The 20,183-nt window shown below is 48.4% G+C and overlaps 1 protein-coding gene across 1 annotated transcript; it reads right to left on the bottom strand.

The window, feature by feature from the left end:
• Window positions 1-4,198: 4,198 nt before the first annotated feature.
• Sec3 (exocyst complex component Sec3) lies at window positions 4,199-19,460 on the bottom strand. Its single transcript, XM_077674298.1, has 7 exons — window positions 19,024-19,460; window positions 18,336-18,519; window positions 15,610-15,807; window positions 12,302-12,481; window positions 10,159-11,109; window positions 9,196-9,411; window positions 4,199-6,690 (listed from the first exon to the last, which is right to left on the bottom strand). Exons 1-7 carry the CDS (start codon window positions 19,308-19,310, stop codon window positions 6,178-6,180), a joined length of 2,529 nt encoding a protein of 842 aa, XP_077530424.1. The 5' UTR covers window positions 19,311-19,460; the 3' UTR covers window positions 4,199-6,177.
• Window positions 19,461-20,183: the final 723 nt, after the last annotated feature.

Here is a 20,183-nt window from a genome sequence, read left to right as displayed (position 1 = left end):
CGGCCATATTTTCGCTTCAAAGCAGAGGAGTCCTATTCGACGATAGAAATACATGTACTGAAGTAATGCTATAACAGACCAAGTAAAAGAAATGAAAGGGAAAGGAACAAAAGTGAAAAAAATTACTGAAAAGGTACTGAATCAGGCTTACGGCTTATGCGCGGGGCTTAATCTCTGACAAGACGACGAAATCTTCCGGCCACTGTATAACGCCATCTAACCTCCACACGTCATTGGCGCAGAGAAACGCCCTCTCACGGACAGACTCCGCCATTAAATGGCTATAATAATGTTCCCTAATGCGTGTGGAACTAAACACATTAGTAATTTGCCTGGTCAAGCTAAGGCTGAAAGCTTCAGAACTAGCGCTACTAGCCACGGGTGTACTAATGGGGACGAAATATACGTACGTCTCAACTCAGCCTGCATGCAGTCTTTGCCTCAACGGGCGCTTTCTAACCATTCCGACGGCGCCGAAAAGGGCAAGGAAGGCGCGAAGAGGCACGATTTGCGTCGCCGTTATCAGGAAAATCTTTTGCTGATAAGGGGGGTCTTTTCAAGCATTCTTTAGCAAAACTTTTCACTCGAAGGTGTAACCATGGTGTAACATTAGGCTGCGCGAAAAGGTGTAAATTGACTCCCTTGAGGGTGTACGTGCTGACTCTTTTTTGCAGGACTATACCTACACCTTTCGAGGGAAAAAAGTTTCGCTGAAAAGACCCCCCTTATCAGCAAAAGATTTTCTTGATAACGGCGACGCAAATCGTGCCTCTTAGCGCCTTTCTTGCGCCTTTTGGTGCCTTCAGAATGGTTAGACAACGCCCGTTCAGGCCAAAGATTTTCGGTACGCTCAAAATATACGCCCCTTCACATCCACAAGCCTGCGAAGCTGTAATTAGCCACACATTACCGAGTTTCGCGTAATTCATTAACGGAGACAGTAATTTAGAAATCCGCGGACCTTTCAGCAAACTTGCCGTATTTTTGACCATAGTGCAGAATACTTCGGCTCGAAGGGTGAGAACTTTCATGTTATCGGGCAAATCTTTTGCTGATAAAGGGGGTCTTTTCAAACGTTCTTTAGCTAAACTTTTCACTGGAACTGTGGAAGTATAAGCCCCGCAGAAGGGTGTCAGTCCTTGCACCCGAGAGAGAAAGAGAGAGAGAAATATGTTTATTGGAGAGGTTGGCCTAGGAAAGTCAGAATTTGCTCCCTTGCGTGCAGCGTAATGTTAGACCTTTTGAGGGAAACGTTCACATCACGTGTGTAAGTTTTCTCTTCGACGTGAGTTTTCATGTCTTATTTATTCGTATTCAGAGATCCTAGTGAGTGAGGGTTTGTTCTAACACGTATACTTTCCCATCCAAATTCCCTTTTATATTCATATTTGTAATTTTTTTTTCTTTTCAATTCTGTACATGCACGCCACTGTGCTCAAGCTGGCGTAGCCAGCGAGCTCAGGAGCCTTGATAGAGGCAGCAAATATTTAGAAAACTCTTTTATTTTCGCAATTGAAGCAAGGAGTATGAGCGACATGGCGAGATGCTACGACGTCATGTTTTGGCGGCGTGAAAGATTGCAAGCTTGTACAGATCACGGGCAGGCTTGGACGCGCTTCGGGTTTGGAACTTCAAAGAGGTGTCCTGACTTCTCGAACAAGGCCAGCGTGCTGAAGCTGAGTGAATGCATCATCTGAAAAACAATGAAGAACAAGAATAAAAAGCCAAATGTTACACATATGCAGCAGTCAGGAACGGAAGCAGTTGCGGGCTGGCGACCCGGTTTATTACAGCTCCATAGTAGGGACGGGAGCAGGCCGATAAGCATCCTTAGGCACCATATATTACATGAAATTAGTTTTATAGACTTTCAGTCATGCCTCTACGAGGTCGCGGCTTCGATTCCCGGCCGCGGCGGCCGCTTTTCTGATGGAGGCGAAAAGCAAAAACACCCGCGTGTACGAGATTTCGGCGCACGTTAGGCGCACGTTAAAAAAAATGGCAGCATCTCAACTCCGTGGATAATGGCGAGGGTGCGGAGTACGGGGACCGTGACATCCAAGTTGCACCCCGAGTGAAATCCGATTTGCGCCCCGACCGTCATTCGATTTTAGTCACTTTGCCTCCGCTTGCCGCGGTTAATTTCGTATTCGGGAAAGCTCGTTGTCTTCGTAGACGTTAGCAGCAGCGTGACGCGTCTTACGTTCGTTTCCGTCCATGGCGGGAAGAGGGTATGGTATTTTCAGAACCCGCTTACATACGCGGTGCACCACGGCGCCATCTCGTGTTTCCGCGTAGCGCCATTTAGCGTAGTTCGATGCAGTCACTGTATTACAACTTGATCACAACCTGACTACACTGGTGCTTTTGCGCGTTTTCTCGTTGCTAGATTATGTTAGTGCCTGTTTTCGAGTGTTTTGGAGTGCTCTTGTACCCTTTTAGATAGTTTCCGCACAGATTTTCGCTTAATGGTGGTGTGCGCACGGATTGACGCGGACGGACATTGGGAGGACCTAAGGTACTCCGCACCCTTAGAGGCGAGGGAGTAAGCCGTTTGGCTCTCGGGTACTAACTCACGGTCGTAGCCCAATGGGTAAGACGACTGACACTACCTTTGTCTGGTCTACCAAACACAGGCGCGAATCCTGCCGGTGCCTGTGTGATTTTTTGCGATTTTATATGTTATGCGCACGGACGCGGACGAACATTGTGAGGTCCTAAGGTGCTCCGCACCTAAAAAAACGCGCCTCGTCGCCTGCGTTGCGTCGGCGCGTTAAGCGATACAATCAATCAAGCTTTACAGCGCAGGGTATACAGAGCAACACTTCGCCTTCCAGCCAACCCCTCTACAATACGCTTACTCTCAACTGGCACCGTTAACACGATCCCCCAGCCCCTCGAAGACCACCGCCTTAGCCAACTTGCTTGTCTATCCACAACCCCCTAAGGTTCAATTCCTCCTGCATTAACTGAACCTCACTTCTCCACTTCGACAAGGCCACTGAATTCTCATATGGATGACTTTTGAAATGCACGCTGGCTTTCTCTGATGTACCTTTTACGGCCCTTACGAAATAATTTCTTATGTCATTCGGTAAGTTGGCTTTCCGAATACGGGGTTGGCGAGCCTCACTACGTTGGAACTGGAGCGCACCAAAGGAGCATCGTACCTATAGATATGCGCCTCCTGGACAACGTCGAGAAGGTAGAGAGGGGGCTGCAGCTGGCAGGCGCCTCTGCAGCATCCCAGGAGACTGCTGATGCGGCTACCAAGCGCCCAGCCTCGCGTGCAGGGCCTTCGCATATCGCAGTCCAAGTCTGACGCCCACGATGGAGAGCCTGTGTGTGCATAGTAACCACAGAGAGGTGTTTTACGTAAGCTTTGCCATTGCCGCAACAGTGCCGCAAATGGCTACGAACCAGCCCATCTGGTCCACATCGCGTGCATCTCACAGGGAGTGAACCAGCTGCTGGCAAGGGCAGGGGGTACTCACACCAATGAGCCCTCTCCATTACCAGGCATGTATGGGCTACCAGCACTACCTTCTGGGTCGAGCAGTGAATCTGCGGTGCTCGCGATCCGACACGTCCGCACACGGGGCTCCCCAGGCGCAGAACCTTTGCCCGAAACAGGCAGCAGGCACGCCCAGCTCCAAGCACTCCAGGCGGCCCTGCGACATGTATATATAGAGCGACTTCAGGTGAACCGCGGTGTACCCGATTGTGACCAGCCCACGTCCCCGGGACCATCGCCATACCTCGACTCCGAAGGTAACCCAAGAGAAAATGTAACTGGTCCCAGGTGGTGCATGGTTAAATTCCCATTTGGGCCCAGCTGGTCCCAACTGGTACCCAGTCGAAAATGACAACAGGAAAATTTTTGTCGTATGTCGTTTGTCGTATTCTTGCGTGTCGTACAGTCGTATTGTCGTGTGTTGTATTCCTGTAGCAATTTTGTTGTTTTATCATGTGTAGTGCTCCTGTAGTGATCCCGATTTTAAATAAATGTAGTGTCCATCGTCATAGCTGAGTCGGTCGCTTGGAGAACCAGGGGTCAGATCCTGGGCGCTACAGGCTCGGAGGAGAAGCCCTGGAAAATAACTTGGAGTTTTATGAGGCTTTTCATGCCTGTTGCTTCAAAAGGTTTTCGTTGTTTCCAGCTCCCTAAACACGTTAAGTGAAACAGAAAAATGAACTGCTTGCATATAAATTTATTAAATGTGAAAAAAGAAGTCTGTACAAGGGACAACTCCTTTACATGGTCTTGTGCACCCATTTCACCTCAGAAAAAGTCGACTGAATTCGTCTTTGAACTCAACCTATATGAAGCAGATGGGCAGGGTTTTGGGCCGATCCCCCTCGCATCAAATTGCAGTTATAACTGCACAAGTGCATGCTAGACTTACACATGAATGTGATGTGCTGGTCTTGGATGTTGCAATTTGCTTTGGTTACTGTAATAATCACAATGACAGTTCATACATAACAGGCTGTCACAATGAGCACCATATATCACACATCATATTAAGCTGTAAGCTTCCTCAAAGAAGAAGCCACGATGAATTGTATCACCACTGCGTTAGTTACATTACTATTTGTTATGGAGAATATCAATGGACGTAAGCGATTCCTAAATACAGACACCAAATTAAAATGAATTGGCATTGCCAGTAGGGCTGTGACCTCTGCAGTAAGCGGCATGTTCGCACTAGAAAAAGCTCCTGTGTGCTCTTCACTCAACCCATGAACCTGGACAACCTCTCACTTGCACCTAAAATAAGCGAACACGTCTCGTTCCAATAACGTCGAAGCTCCTTTTCTACTTTCCAGCATCACTGCCCTTGGAAAATAGCCATTACGGTATGAAAATGATTGTCATGAAATGCACTTTGATACTCCACCGAAGCCTAAAGTGAAATCATGATCCCAAAATATCTTCACATAGTGACATTCGTTAGGGTAAACGTGCGAGCAGTTCGTGTTGGCATGGCGACGTAGCACACCCTAGCACATGTCTAATCACTATCTTGAAACCTGTAGAACGCCTCAGCTGGCATTTGCCAAAGTCCATTTATGGAAGCTCCATACTTCCTTGAAGGCCTCCCTCTATCCAAAAACTCAAACCGCTTGTCCATTTCCGGTCATCTTGAATGTTGCTCAATAACCAAGCGAAGATGGAGCTCGGGAATTTCGGGACGTTGAGACCAATTTCAGTCCAGAAACATCATCTTACGACTGACCATGCTAAATGAGCCACGTTGCAGCTAAGAAATAAGACCAAGTAGGACATTGGTTAGTTTCAACCAGCATCCCTAATGTTTCTACAGGATGCTTTTTCAACACCCCCAATGAACACTGTCTGTTTCCATTAAATATTCTATATGTCTACAGACTTTTTACATACTGTCTGCTTTCACCCATTAACGATTCCACCTATTGTAGATCCCTAGAATGTCTGCACACAGTCCATCCATTGTACAAGGTCAATCAACGCAACAAGAGAATGTCCAAGAAGGTTGGGATGTTGTCAGTGGTGAACTCAAGGTGGTAATAGCCGAGCTCAGACAGTTAGTTTCAATCAGCACCAATAAAGCTTCCACAGAATGTCCCCTAAACGCTCCAAAATCTCTACAAAATGTCCATAAGCTGTTCGGGTTCCATCCAGACAGCCTTCGTCCAATCGCAATTGCATTGAATGTCCACAGAACATCCTCAGATGACCTATTCTTCGTAAAAAGTTCATTCCATCAATTGTCCACAGCAAGTCCACAGAATGTCTCCACGTCTGTACGGTGCCCATTCCTCGCAAGAGGTCAATCGATAGTGGGAGTGGGCGATGTCCTAGAAGAAGGCCAGAATGTCGCCGATGGTGATCTCAACGGCGATTGTCCCCACGCTTAGACACTGGTTAGTTTCAATCAGCACCCATAAAGCGTTACAGAGTGTCTACTCAACACTCCCAAATCTCTACAAAATGTCCGCAAGCCATCCATTTCCATCTATAAATATTTTGCGCCTGCAGACTCTACATTTCCGCCTTTGTACGATAACGATTCCACAATGTACACAAAATGTCCCAAGAATGCCCACCAAACATCCCCACATCCACAGAAAATCCACACAACATCTCCAGAACGTCGCATGGCACCTGTTTCTCGCAATTGTCGTCGACTGCGATCAGTGCGAGCGGGCAATGTCCGAGAAAAAGGCCAGGATGTCGTCGATGGTGAACTCAAGGGTGATCATTGAGCCCGGGTAGCAGCGCTGGACGAGGGCCTCGAGGGACTTGTACTGGCGGATGAATTCGTCCTGCATCGAGTGCCACACCACCTGCAGCAGGCTGCTGCTGCTCTCGTCCGAGAGGTGCTTCTCCACCTTGCGGTAGAGGGCCTCGAGTCCCCGCTTGACCTCCTTTCCCGGGTACTCGCGGATGACCTTGCGCAGCTCCTGCTTGCTGAAGGCCAGCTGGTAGCCCACCTCCTCCTCCTTGACCCCCTGGGCCACCTTGCCCTGGACGCCCTCGAAGAACAGGTTCAGCTTCTCGAGCGGCCGGCCAAAGTAGTGCGTCACGTACGCCTGCAGCGCCTCACTGTAGCGCTGCTTGGCCTCCCTCCGCTCGGCCTCCAGGCAACCGATCTTGAGCTGGTACAGCAGCGTGAACAGCTGGTGGAAGTTCTCCAGACGCACCACCTGCAGGCAGACATCACGTGACGGATGGGAAAACTAGAATGCTTGGTCCGGGTTCTTAACAACTGTGAGCAGAGAGGCCAGTTACAGGAGTAGCAATGCTCACAACACTTGGTCCACAGTTCCATATGCACCCACCACCGCCACTGTCGTCATCGTAACCATCAACAGCAACAGCACCTTTGTGTCCCCTACAAGACGAAGGCCTCTCCCACGTTCTTCCAACTGCTCCTACATCCTACGGCCACATGCCTGGATTTAACTGCAATACTGCCCACTCGACAAAGAGGCTCCTGCCAAAGACACTAAATCCCTTACTATGGATGTGCCTTTCCATGAATACAGTGAGATCACGACACCTTGGTGGCAAAGGCCTTCATCCTGGCAGACCTCCTCATCTCCAGCGATTGCTTTGGGGGCCCCACCACCGCTCTCTTCTAGACTTCCTCCGGGAAACAGTAGTGATCTTGTACCTCCAAAACTGCTTCAAGTTATGCCAAAGGGCATATTATCGCAATTAAAAAAAAAACTGCCAACTTGCCCACTCGAGAGAAAGGACTAGGAAAGTGTATAATACCATAAGCTGTATCCCCTATCAGGCTTGGTTGATGCAACCCTCCTGCAGGGTGAAAGGTGGCAATGAAGGATTGATTTGTCTCACGTGCCCATTCAGCAGTAGAGGATTAGATTGCTTGCGCAACGATGCAGCCAACCATGCCATTTTGTGTGTGTGCAGACATTGCCTGCCCAGCGATAACCCGCGCATTTATCTTTACCCTTGTTTATACACCCTACTGCAATCTTCTCCCCCTACTCCTAGCGAAGGCTTTTTGTCTCTGCACTGTTCCCTCTCCTGCCACCTCACTGCGGGCACATCTGCCAGGGAGTGATGAATTTGCCGGTACTTATCACCCCCCACCTGTTCATCCAATTGAGTGGCCCCGCAAGCTACTCTGGTGACCTCCTACATTCATTTCCTTCTCTCTTGCCTTTGCAATGCTAAAGCCTCAGCTAGGTTAAGGCAGACGGCAAGGCAACAACATTGCCTGGCATCGACTAGCACAGCCCAGTGTAAATGGTATCACATTTACACTGCCTCCTCCAAAACAAAACAAAAAAAAAAACATCGGCATGGATGTGTTCCCCACACTAGAAGCTGCCTTACACCGTTCACCCCAACTGCTCGAGAACAAATCGATTTTGCTGGCTCTTACAAGGTCAGATGCTTTGTGCACTCTTGATTGTGTCCACACTCGAGTGCTTTAAAACTGAGTTTCTTACTGAATGACAAATCGGCCAAAGAGACATAACATAGTCCCACAATTCTGCCTCTGTGCCCCACCTCCGCTTTCATTAATACAGCACAGTTGGTGATGGGATGCCTATTTTCTTATTCAGAGCAAGCAATATCGGTCACACCGCACATAATTTGCCACAGTGATAAAAGTGCTCAAACAAGAGGGACGAAAGAAGAAATGAGTGGCACACCACGAATCATTCAAACACTGGCATATCACTTGGAAGTTTCTGATAGGCCATTTACAGACTCAATGGATTCCAAACATAGTGCCATTTGTAATTACTCATGAAAAAAAAAAGACACCTGTCATAAGTTGTCATAGCTTGCTTGCTTTCAAAACCGGGCAGTGGGTTCAAACCCTGCATAACACATACGTACACTTGCAAGTTCCATTGTAGTTTCCTAGATATCTGCTTCAGTCTTTGCATCTACTTAAAGATATGCATGCACTCTGGATCTGGCCTGGATAAGCGGCAAGTGACGTGGAACCAACAAATTTTTTGCCTACGCGTGAGCAGCACACAATCCAGCCTGGCCTGCTCCATTCAAGGGGCCACGAAGACAAAATGCAACATTGTTCATTTTGAAAGAACTAGCCTTTGGCACTTCTTGGTAGTCTTTGGTAGAGGCCTTCATCCTGCAGTGGCCAGAACCAGGCTGCTGCTGCTGCTGCTGATGATGATGATGAGCCTTTGGTAACTAACCCAGCCCATACTAGCCACAAAATACTTTTCTTTTGCCGAACAAGTGCTGAAAATTTTTCGAACTTTGCACTACACGATGTCAGCAGTGACAAAAGAAAGAGATAACTGAAAACGTAGTTATCGGCGTGTGAACTGTACGTTAGAATTCAAGCCTTTAAATGACGAGATCAAAGGGAACTTGAGGCCCCACTACAATTTCAGTCATGTTGCTCAGTGGTGGCTTTGTTTTGGGGCATTCAATTGCAGAAACAAGACTCTATAATATCACAGAGTCATCGCCAGAAGGTGGCTGGTGAATGGCCCACTGCTTCGTCTGCTTTCCTAATTATCTGGATTACTTGTTCGAAGTTTGCGATAAAAACAGGCAGCATCGTTGTTACGACAATTACAACAAAGCAGTCTTGCTAGTGACCGAAACTTGTATTTCGTCTTCACGGCCCCTACAAAAGCATCAAGTTATCAGCGTGAGAAGCTACCGCAGTGAAATGAAAAAGAGGTTCTCACCTCGGGAGGTGTGCGCTGGTGCTCAACGGCAATGCGTCCGATGGCGTCGAACATGGCGCGCACTAGGCGCGTGTACCACTTGTCGAGGTCGGCACGACGCTCCGACTGGCGGAAGATGGCCTCGGCCTGCTGGGCAAACTCCTCGAAGCTGGCCAGGAAGGGCAGCAGGCCGCACTTGGATTTCTTCGGCGCTTTGGCTTCTTCCACTGCCCGCACCTATGTGGTAAGCAGCCGTAAGTATTCAGCACTCCCAACTGTGTGCAGATATGCCCTCAACCGCGGTGAACTAGTAGCCTCTGGTAGAAAATAATTGAAAAACTGCATCCCGCATAGTTTCGCAGGTAAGTTATTCTGGTTACACTAGCCGATGCTAGTTTTGTAGCAGAGCAGACCTCCAAGTTTGTGTTCAGAGTTGCTGTCCCTCACCTTAACACAGCAACAGAAAGCTACGTCTCATTTAAGGATGGAAGGGAAAGGTTCTGCGTTCTATTTTGCGGTGGCCTGGTATGCGACAAGGTTGGCAGCTAATGGTACATGGTTCCGACTTTTGAGATCAGCCAGTTGGCTGGGTTAGACATGATTAAATCATCAGCTAACAAATCGCTACAGCTTTATATGGTCTCCTCTTTGTGAAACTGCCTTTCATAACTGACGGGAACAGCTACCCTTTCATTGCTGCTACACTCTGTCGCCATCGCAGGCGGAACATAACTTCAACCTCCAAGCCTCTGCACAGTACCGCATAACCCACATGCTGACAGATCTTGGGGTCTCGCCCAACAAAATACTGACCTAAGCAACTTTGGCAAAAGCAAACAAGGACAGGTGCCAACTCATTCCATTGTCCCTGTCCACTTTCTGGTACACTCGTTTTGAGCATTCGCCCATGCTCCAAATTTTAAATGTGTGCAGATCAGGACAGACATAAGCTGCCACCAGCACCGGTCAGCACCACACACGTACCTTATCAGCCATGTACCGGTCGAAGTTCCTCTTGGCCTGGACCACTACCGTGCCAAAGGCCATGCTCAGGAACGACCCGGTGTCCTGCGCCGACATGACGTGCTGGTTCAGTCGCACCAGCAGGTGCATCGAGTACACCCCGTCCAGCTTGTCGTACGTCTCCAGAAACGCCTGCAGCTTGCCTTCCAGCGTGGGGAACAGTGCCGACATCATCCTCCGCAGCTCCTCATTAATCTGCCGCTCCTTGCGGTGCACCGAAGCCAAAGCCTCGTCCGAAGCCGCCCGCACGGGCGTTGCCTGGCCGATGGCAACCGCCGGGGGCTGGCCGCTCACCGAGCCCGGAATCCGAGCCGAGCCAAGGCCGAAGAAGGCGGCGCAAAACTGCTGCTCCGCCAAGCACACCGGTTCCAGCATGCTGAGGAGGCGCTCCAGCACTGCGTCAAACCGGTTCTCCGTTGGCTCCAGCATCTCCGCTTGTAGGCTCGACAAGCGGCGGTCGAGGGTTCCGACGACCGGCTTGGAGGTGAGTCGGTCTTTAGCCTGCTCGAAAAAGATGTGCAGCTCGCGCTCGTACAGCTTGCTCATGGTGTTGGTGTAGTTTCGCTGGAGCTGGACGAAGCGGGAGTTGTCGGGGGCGCGCGAGAGCCACAGCATGAGCTCGCTGTACGGCCGTAGTTCGTTGTGGCAGCCCGTGTGCTTGACCAGAGTGACCTCGCCGCACTGGCTTGTCTCGGAGGCGAGCCGCAGGAAGAGCTTGTTGAGGTGGTGCGAGAGGGTGGTGCCGAACTTGTCGCGCAGCTTCTCCAGAAGCTTGGTTTGTTCTTGGACGGCGGCCATCTTGGAGAGGCCCGGGTGGGTCTGGGCGCTGCACGCGTCCTCGAGGGCGCGCGCGGCGGCCGTGCACGCCCGGATGCCGTCCTGGCTGGACAGGTCCCCGTTGAGGAGAGCGACCTGAGAGAGGGGCGAAAGACGTATCAGTACAGACCCAACGCTATGATTGATTGATTGATTATAGGGTTTAACGCGCCGACGCAACGCAGGCGATGAGCTGCGCCGTAGTGGAGGGCTCCGGATTAATTTTGGCTACTCCGGGGTTCTTTAACGCCAAAACCTCGTACACATGGGCGTTTTTGCTTTTCGCCTCCATCAGAAAAGTGGCTGCCGTGGACGGAAATAGAACCCGCGAACGCTATGACAGCACTTCACAAAGTAAGCCTATGTGGACATCAGAAACAACAGTGCAACGAAATTAGAATTTTACATCTTAGAATGAGTAAGAAGTAAAAACCAGAGCTACAGCCTCCACTTCATTTTTTTTTTTTTAGCTTACTGATGTACTTGTCAAATGATTTCAGTTGCAAGTTTGCATCCCAGATGAAAAAACGGGCCCACGTTTTTCTGTTCGTGTTAACTGAGGAATGAAATGCTGTGGTCCTTCATGAGAAGCGTGATCATGATGCTACTCACTACATCAGTGCAAAGCAGGATGAAGCAGCGCTGCACCACAAGTCTTCATTCAACCCGCTCTCGTAAAACACTGTGCAATGCTCCCTACGTTGCAACAATGGTCTGTACAGTCCCGCTATTGCCATGGGAAACATGGGGTCTGTTGTTTTTCCATTTAATCCACCAAAAAATTACCCACCTTTCAGCCTCCTAACACTGCGTGCAAGATGACATCACAATTTTGAAAATTTTGTCCGGCCTGATGAACTGATGTTCAGAGCTAATCTTACTGCTTTTACTATTAACCTAAACTTCTTAATATAAGCCAGCTTATATGCTAGGCACACAATATATTGCCCTTAGCATTTTACATGAACATGCCACACCACAAAAGCAACCCTGGGGTTTATGGTAATGAAAAAATTGTCAGCCAGAAGCAGGCTTGGCTTCATTTGTCAATACCTTAGTAATGCACCCATGGCTCTACATTGCAAGGCCCATTGCAAAAAAGTGGCAGAGCTTTGTAGAAAACGACTGCTGGCTCTAATTGTGTGCGACTGTACACCAAAACATGAATGGGCAACCAATTTGACCACTGTACTCGATTGTTTCGCTCTCTTTCTCTCTCTGGCAATAAGGCATGGGAGGACACCTTCAAACACTAAAATTAAAGGAAAACCAAAGAATTCCTCCTCACCTGGTGGGCATGCGACAGGTCCAACTGGTTGACCAGATTCTCCAGCTCCTTCAACAGTCGAGCATTGTTCTCGTTCTGCACGTGCAAAAGAGCGTCCTTCTCCTCCATGCGCAATACGCTGTCACGGACGGTTCGCAGCAGGTGCTCGTACGCATCCAGGCGACGCTCCAAACGGCACACCTGGCGAGAAGAGGAGGACGCGTCTTACGATCTTTCGTTTATTTACCAGTCCTGAGCAGTTTTGGGCAGCCCAAATCTGCTCTCGCAATTAAAATTATATAAGGTAACAAAAAATATGGAGCTGCTCTGGGGCAGTTGGGAGGAGTCCAATAGAACAAATCGAACAAACCTTTACTTCGTGCAAACAGGCCTACGAGGTGACATCAAGCTAAATCACCTTCGGATCAGACGAGTAGGTCATCCCTAATACAGTAAAAGCTCGTTAATTCGAACTCAAAGGGAACCACAAAATTGCTCGAATTAAGCGGAGTTCAAATTAGCGGGCGGGCAGAAGACATTGAATGGACATCACGCCATGCTAAGCGGGCAGAACACAAAGAAGCCACTTCTGGACTCGTTATCGCGAACTAGGCACTACTACACATTTGTTGCGCACGCCACGTTATCGCAGGCCCAGACAAGCGACCGTGGCCCAAAGAAAACCTGCAACGACATGCATCGGAGCACTTGCAGCGGCTGCGCGGCGCCCCCTGTGAAAGTGAAATAATCTGTTGCAGCAGTGTAGCGCTGATGTTTTTACATCGCTAGTAAATTTGGTTTGGTTTGGATTTGAAACACATTATAATCACTCAGTGTCGATTTCTTCTTGGAGGAGCGATGGAAACCAGGGGATCATAGTTCGAATTAACCGTTCTGGATAGTACCACCGAGTTCGAGTTATCAAGAGTTTTTCCCCATTTAAATACCTATACTGGGCTGTGCTGGAACCAGGGTGTCAGTTCTAATTAACTGTAAGTTCGAATTAATCGAGTTTGAATTAACGAGATTTTACTGTAGGACCTAGCCAGCACTGAGCCGAAACATATGACGATAGAATAGCTCGTGTGTGCTGTCCGACATCCATTCAGCCTCAAAGACCACACTATTCACGCTACGATTTAAAACTACATTTCAGTCACCTAAATTATCTAAAAATACACCAGCCTGCACTTTATTGCCGAAGTTCAGAGGTGCAGTTTGAAGCCCGGAGCAGTCCACCGGAGATGACAGGGCTAAGTCTGATACAATCGTATGCCCGTGTTACAGGGGCATTTCGAAGGCCTTTGAACTGAATATAATTGGACTCAAATTCCACCATTCAGCTGCTACAAGACGTTCTACAAAGGCATTGGGTTGAAATGCTATTTGAGTCAAAGGAGCACCACCACTGACCCCTCAGGCTTTCAAAGTCCTTCGAAACGCGAGCGTTCATACTCTCGGGCACAGTTTCTGCTTGCCACATTAACAAAAATAGTTATACAGTCGATCCCGGATATATCGAACTCAGATATATCGAATTATTGCATATATCGAACAACGCAAACACCCCCTTGGAAATTCTATGCAAAAGTATCGCACTTTTGTACTCGTGTATAGAACTCTTGTTTGCCGTCAAACTCCATATATCGAATAGCGTGATGAAAGTTCCCTGCAAGTGCCCTTCTCCTGATGGAGTCGTAGGAGATGATGACTCTCCGCCCATCGCACACTTGGGTGGCTGACAATACCTGCGCAGAAACTCCATGCCTTCAATACCTGCTCGACCTTCTCGATGCGCTAGCACGACCGCAGGATGTCATTGGGAAACCGACGGGTGGCGAATTGTGACCCAGCGGCGGCTCTGATGGAGACCGGTGCAGCGTGGTGCGTGTTTGTTTTGTTAGCGGTGTTGTGTCTTCGGAGCCACGGCCGCGGAAAGAACGGAACTTGGACTTGGCAACGAAGGGGGACACCATAAGATGGGGGAAAGCCAGTGAAAAGTAGTCGTCGGTTGCAGAGGCATTCGAAATTCGAAATTCCTCACAGCACCTTTGAGCACGACGCGTCGTAGCAAGCTGACGTATACGGCGAACGCAGTGCAGTCCGGCCATTCTGGAGTGTGTCATATGCGTGTTACTGCAGCTGGTTCAGAAGGGCGATGTTGTCACGGCTCTAGACGAGAGTAGTGCGGACCCAAAAGACGATAGCATTGCGTACATCGAGAGTGAATTCGACAGCGCTCAACATTCCCATGCGCCATTCCGGATGCTGCAACACCACGTAAGTTCGGAAGTGTTGATCAAAAGTGGGCGGATCCATTGCAACAATGCGGTGATCGCGGCGGAGATCGTCGCTACCGAAGTAGCCAACCTTATAAGCGACCGTGAAGACCTTCCCAATCGCCTACGGCTACCGAGCTTCCGTAATTCGCAGCCTTGCCAGCGCAGTGGACGGCGCTGGGCTTTCTCATTTAAACGCCGTTAGTAAGCTTGAGGACAGTTTGGTGAACTTCCTGACGCAGAATATGCAGCAAGCGAAGCTGACGAACTTTTTTTCCGATGAGTTTCGAATTTTCCGTGCTTTGAGGAATGAATCAGTGATGGGATGAGTTTGCAGGTAAGCTCCAGGTGGGCTCATTTTATAAATCGAATTATCGATATATCAAACCTTTTCACTATCCCCAAGGAGTTCGATATACCCGGGATTGACTGTACAGGAGTTGGTTTTCCCCACTTGGTCTTCAAAGAGCATGCTCTTACTAATTTCTCACTTGCTGTTTGTTTTCTACTGCTCAATTTACGACTACAAAGCAACTTTGTCCTCTCGACATCTGTGGTGCGAGGAAAGAAAAAAAGAACGGCCTACAGAAGTCATATTGCCCATTCTATATTGAGCATGTTTGTGCACGTATGTAGGTTATTATCCTATTTTATCACTCGCGAAGGTGTTTTTTGGTACTGCTGAACTTTCAAATTGGATTTTTTTTGCTAAGTTATGAGAAGGAACTTTGACGGCAGCGGCGACACCAAAACATGGCAAGTGAACTTGGGAACTATCAACTCCCTTTCAGCGTTATCGTATCGATTGGCACGCTATGAATTCAGGAGGCATTTGGAATTCCAAAGGCCATTTGACCCAAATGCCCTTTCAAACACTCGCGTAGCATGGGTATTAAACTTACGTTGCAGGAAAGAGACTTACTGGTCGCCAGACGGGATTGAATTATCCAAAACTGTTTAACAGCATTGCATAGTTGCAGTTGTGTGGATAACCTTTCATTTAAAAAAAAAAAACTTAATCCACTTTGAAAGGTAATGAAAGCAACCCACTTCATCAAGTGCTGCCTGGGTCATCTCCATGAGTCCCTGGACTCGCCGTTCGGACTCCATGATGGTGTGGACGTTTGAGGCATCCAGCGTGGCTAACTCCCGCGCCAGCTTCTCCGTGAAGGCCTCAGCGTTGTGGATGGCGTACTCATACTTGGCCATCAGGCTCTCCAGGTTGGCTTCTTCTTGCGCAGTCAGGGCCTGGTTTGCAAAAAAACATGCGCGCAAACACTTTCAAATGCAATGCTGTAAAACCAAACAAAAACTCTGCTGAATACCACGAGACAACTGTGATGATGCGGAAGCTTACAACTTTGGAGACAAATTTATAAATTCAGAGCCAATGCCTTATTTTCTTTCTCTTCCGTGTAACATTGCATTCCAGTATGAAGAAGGAATGATGGCACAAAAAAAAAAAAAAAAAATGAAGGAAGCTTACACTCACGCGCAAGACTTGAAGGTAGCAAAGCTGTATGCAACCCTTCCAACTATCACAAATGTTTGAGTCCACGATTTCAGTCGATTTCCTCCCTCTTTGTGGCCGCAACAACCTTTACTCAATCATTGTTGCTATTACTGTGAGCTGCTTTCATTTTTTGGGACGTGATAACCACTGAGCATCACCTTAGAGGGGAATATGCTATGACGTGTCTTTATCGTTTCGAGCAAGTGTTGCCACGATTACGGCGAACGCTGCAGTTTTTTTTTTTGGCCAATCAATCTTGGCTAATCTCACTAAGTGAATAAGCTTGGCTTGACAAACATGCGTCGGGGACACTGGGCAGTCGCTGCGAGGCACGCACACTTAAGTGCTCGGCATTTTCTTGGTTCTTTTTAACTGCCGGGTGGTCGCCACAATCTTGGCCAATCTCCCTAAGTGGGTTATGCTTAGCTTGACAAATGTAAGCAGGGGAGGCTGGGTGGTCGTTGGGAGGCATGCACACACGAGCGCTAGGCACTTTCTTGGTTTTTTTAACTGCCAGGCGGTCGCCGGGAGGCCCGCGCTTACGTGCGCCCGCTCGGAAATTTCTTTTTAAAACTGCGGACACGAAAAATTACGATTTGCTAAACAGCCTCGCCGTTGAAAGAGCAAAACCACAAGTCGAGTAGCTCAATTTCAGAGAGAAATATGCTGACATTCACTGATTGGTGCCGAAATGCAGTGGGGTATTAATAATGCAGCGAAAACTCCCTTGGCATAACACCCCAGCTGAAAGCATGAAAAGTTCACGGCAGCTAACAGTAGGATTAAAGAAACTGCAACAAAGCTGCATCAAACTTGTGAAGAAAGTTATTCTACTAGTCATTTTTACATCTCTGTGCCCGCTAATGAGTTTTTGCCATCTGTGTGAACCAGCTACTTTGACCCATGCCATCGAGCTCGCAACATGCACAACAAAGATGCTGCCAAGATGCATTAAAGGAGCCATGAAGACAAAATACAAGTTGGATTTATTAGAAAGACTGCTTAGTCCCGATAACAATGATACCAATATCATCGTAATCTTGGAACAAATAACGGAGATATTAAAGAAAACGTGTGAAGCAGTCGCGACCCCCTAGCCAATTTCCCGCAACTTTTCTATGACGTCATGGAACCTTGTTTGTGCGATTGGCGGCCGCCTAACTGACCTGTCGCGACGACACATGACTGGACGTCTGTAATGGGGCCTCTAGTTCCATTTGACCGCATCACTTGAATGCTAACGTGCAGTTAACGCACTGAAAATTATGTTTTATTGTTGGCCCGTATGACATCATTCTTGCTCATAACGCGTCACTGTGGCGCAAAATTTGAGTTTTTAAATACTTCTTGCTTTTTTTTCCTTAAAAAAACATCTTTTGTGGCTCTAATGGAACTGAGTGAGATACTGAATTCTAGTTCTTTCAAATTAAATATAGATGGCGTCAGTAGCAAGCTCTATCTGTCTGGCCCATTTGCGTCCAAATTTGAGCTCTTTTTCACCAGTTATGTACCAACTCACTCAGATTAGGTCATTCTAACAATTGTTTGTAATTTTGCTTTCGGCACACGCATCATCAAGGCCCTAGGCAATGATGGTTGCATGTGAAAAAACCAATGAGAGAGGATATATACATATTGCTCTAGTGCATCCTATTCATTTTTGGTATAGAAGCGAACTCAGTAAACAAGCTCCTCATACGTTGTTGTACGAACAGTGGGAAACAGATGAAAGATGATTATAAAGGGCTAACCACATAAGTGATTTTGCCGAACAAGCATAACTGTATGTGAGCGGTGTCGCTTGTCACTGTCGCCAGACAGCACTGCCGTAAGGGCCCTACATCGCTGACCTCAGTCACATCGTTCGGCACTGGTCAGCCAGAAGTGAGCGACATGACAAAAGTGAAGCAAGGCCGCTGTCACCAACACTTCCAAGTCACTGCAACCACACAGTTATGCTTATCACGTCGCTCGCCAAAATAGTTTCATCAAGTTGCTCCTTAAACGATCATACAAGGGGTATACCTGCAAACACTAATGTATGTCTTTCCTGTGTTTAGAACTGTTCAGAAGTCGAAATGAATCTAAACCAACTCTATTCTTATGTAAACACCAATGTTTGTCCTTTGTGTGTTTCAAGCTGTTCAGACATCAAAATGAATCCGACTCTGAACAACTGCCCCCAAGCTTGCCGGTGGCTGTAATGACTATTACACGGGACGGGCCTGTGACCGGACGGTGATCTCTACGAGCGACCACTCACCTGATAGTCGTCCGCTTCCTCGGCGACCGCCTTTTCGGGCACCAGCGTTCGGTCGTCGTCTTCCAGAAGGCTCCTCGGCACATTCTCGAAGTGCGGCCGCTCCTGCTGGGGCGCGTAGTGGACGCAGAGGCGGTACAGGCAGCGCAGAAAGTCGTTTCTCTCCTGGACGCTCCGTGCCTGCCATCTGCAAAAGCGCGAGAAATTCGGACGCTCACGACGGGCATGCGAGGCACTGAAGGAAGAAGGAACAATCAAGGAACAAGTCGGTTCCTCATCGTGACAATCTTACTCCCTTCCTCGTTTTTTGGAAAGAAAGAGAACGCCGGAGCCGAGGCACGAAGTTAACGCGGCGCCACATTTATAAGCGGCATCAAACTGCGGATGCTCGACGGTTTTATACTTTTTACTCGCTCTTTTCTTGCTTTGCTCAAAGCAGTTCTGAGCAGCTTTAAGCAGCTCCGTATTTTATTGGCCCATAAAACGCTATGGCGGGAGCAGTTTTGGGCTGCTAGGAGCTGCTCAGAACTGCTCTGAGCGGGCAAAAAAGAAATCTTTAGTTTCTCTTTCATCGTAGACCCTTGGGGATTCGTATACTGTCCAGACCTTCCAAGCGGCGCTCAATAAACGGAAGTAACTTCCGATCGGATGTGGACTGCCTCTAATTTCGGAAGTAAGCTAGTCAACTCACTTGTAGACCTTGTCGAAGTGCAGATCGAACTCGGCGGAATCTGGATTTCGGCCGTCGACGAGACGCAGGTCCCGAAGCGCCCAATTGTGCTTCTTCTTGTACAGGTCTTTGTCGGAGCTTTTTACTTGGTATATGGTGACGCGAACGGGCTTGTCCGTGCTCACGACGGCGCACAGAAGGCTCATCTTCTTGCGTTTGGTGGCGGCGACGACGTTCACGACGTCGACCAGCCGCTCGTCGTTCGGCCGGAACAGCTCGAGCTGCAGCGAGTGTCGAGTCGCCGCCATCTCTGCCGGACTGAGTTCCCGCTGCCGTTAATAGCTAAGTGGCTAAGTCCGATCACTGGCCAAGGCCACAAACGGCCCGTTGCCGGATAACCAGGGGTAACCACGAGAGAAGGCGGTGCCGGCGTTGCTGGAACGGAGCCATCAACGGGACAAAACCAAACAACGAAACTTACTTTAGACGTGGCAATAGCGCACATATGTCGGTGCTTGTATTGTGACGTCTATTGCGATGACGGTGATGATGATAATGACGCACATACTTTGTGGTGAAGTTGGATTGTCTCATCAAATTCGAGTGCTTGCCTTTGGAGCTTACTTTTTTAACATAAAAATCGTCGCAAAAAAACTCCTGTGAAGAATTCGTACGTCGCTAGTGCGTAGAGCATTCTTGCCGCCACCATCCCACCATCGCGTTTACGCTCCACCCCCCCCCCCCCCCTCAGGCTTCCTTCACTGTCGGGATACATTGTCTTTGTTTTCTTTTGTTCTGCTTATAGCCTGCCTCTTACAGGCGCCGTTTGTAACCCAGAAAGCATTCTTTTCTTTACGAGTAAGCTTCGCTGCAATACATAAAAGCAATGTGAGAAAGTCAACTTTAGAAGTTTCATGTCACTGTCTGACTGCTATGCGTTGAGCCCCTTTACACTCGGCTTTACTACTGTGCACCCATGCATTTTCAGGAAGGAATCTTTCTTTTTCGGGGGGTAACTATGGAGCCTTTCACTGATGCAAATGCAATTCTTTACGCTAGACATGGACATGATTTTCCAAAGCGAAGTAGCCCTAGCATGTGTACACACTGCAACATTTTGCATGCATGCATTTCTTTCTATTGGCCTCTTGTTCTGGACAGAGGCTGCTATGTATACAGCA

This window comes from Haemaphysalis longicornis, unplaced genomic scaffold, assembly GCF_048455015.1.
Source record: "Haemaphysalis longicornis isolate Haplotype H1 unplaced genomic scaffold, Haemaphysalis longicornis Haplotype H1 scaffold_6, whole genome shotgun sequence".
Lineage (NCBI taxonomy): Eukaryota > Metazoa > Arthropoda > Arachnida > Ixodida > Ixodidae > Haemaphysalis > Haemaphysalis longicornis.
The sequence above is the reverse complement of the archived record's forward strand: the minus strand, read 5'-3'. Positions and strand labels throughout refer to the sequence as shown.

Excerpts from the sequence above, each read along its gene's own strand:
- Sec3 (XM_077674298.1), bottom strand. The coding sequence starts at position 19,310 with ATGGCGGCGACTCGACACTCGCTGCAGCTCGAGCTGTTCCGGCCGAAC. Across the intron at positions 12,482-15,609 it reads CCCAGGCAGCACTTGATGAA|GTGTGCCGTTTGGAGCGTCG; the intron begins GTGGGTTGCTTT and ends TCTTCTCGCCAG. Across the intron at positions 9,412-10,158 it reads ACCGGTACATGGCTGATAAG|GTGCGGGCAGTGGAAGAAGC; the intron begins GTACGTGTGTGG and ends CTTACCACATAG.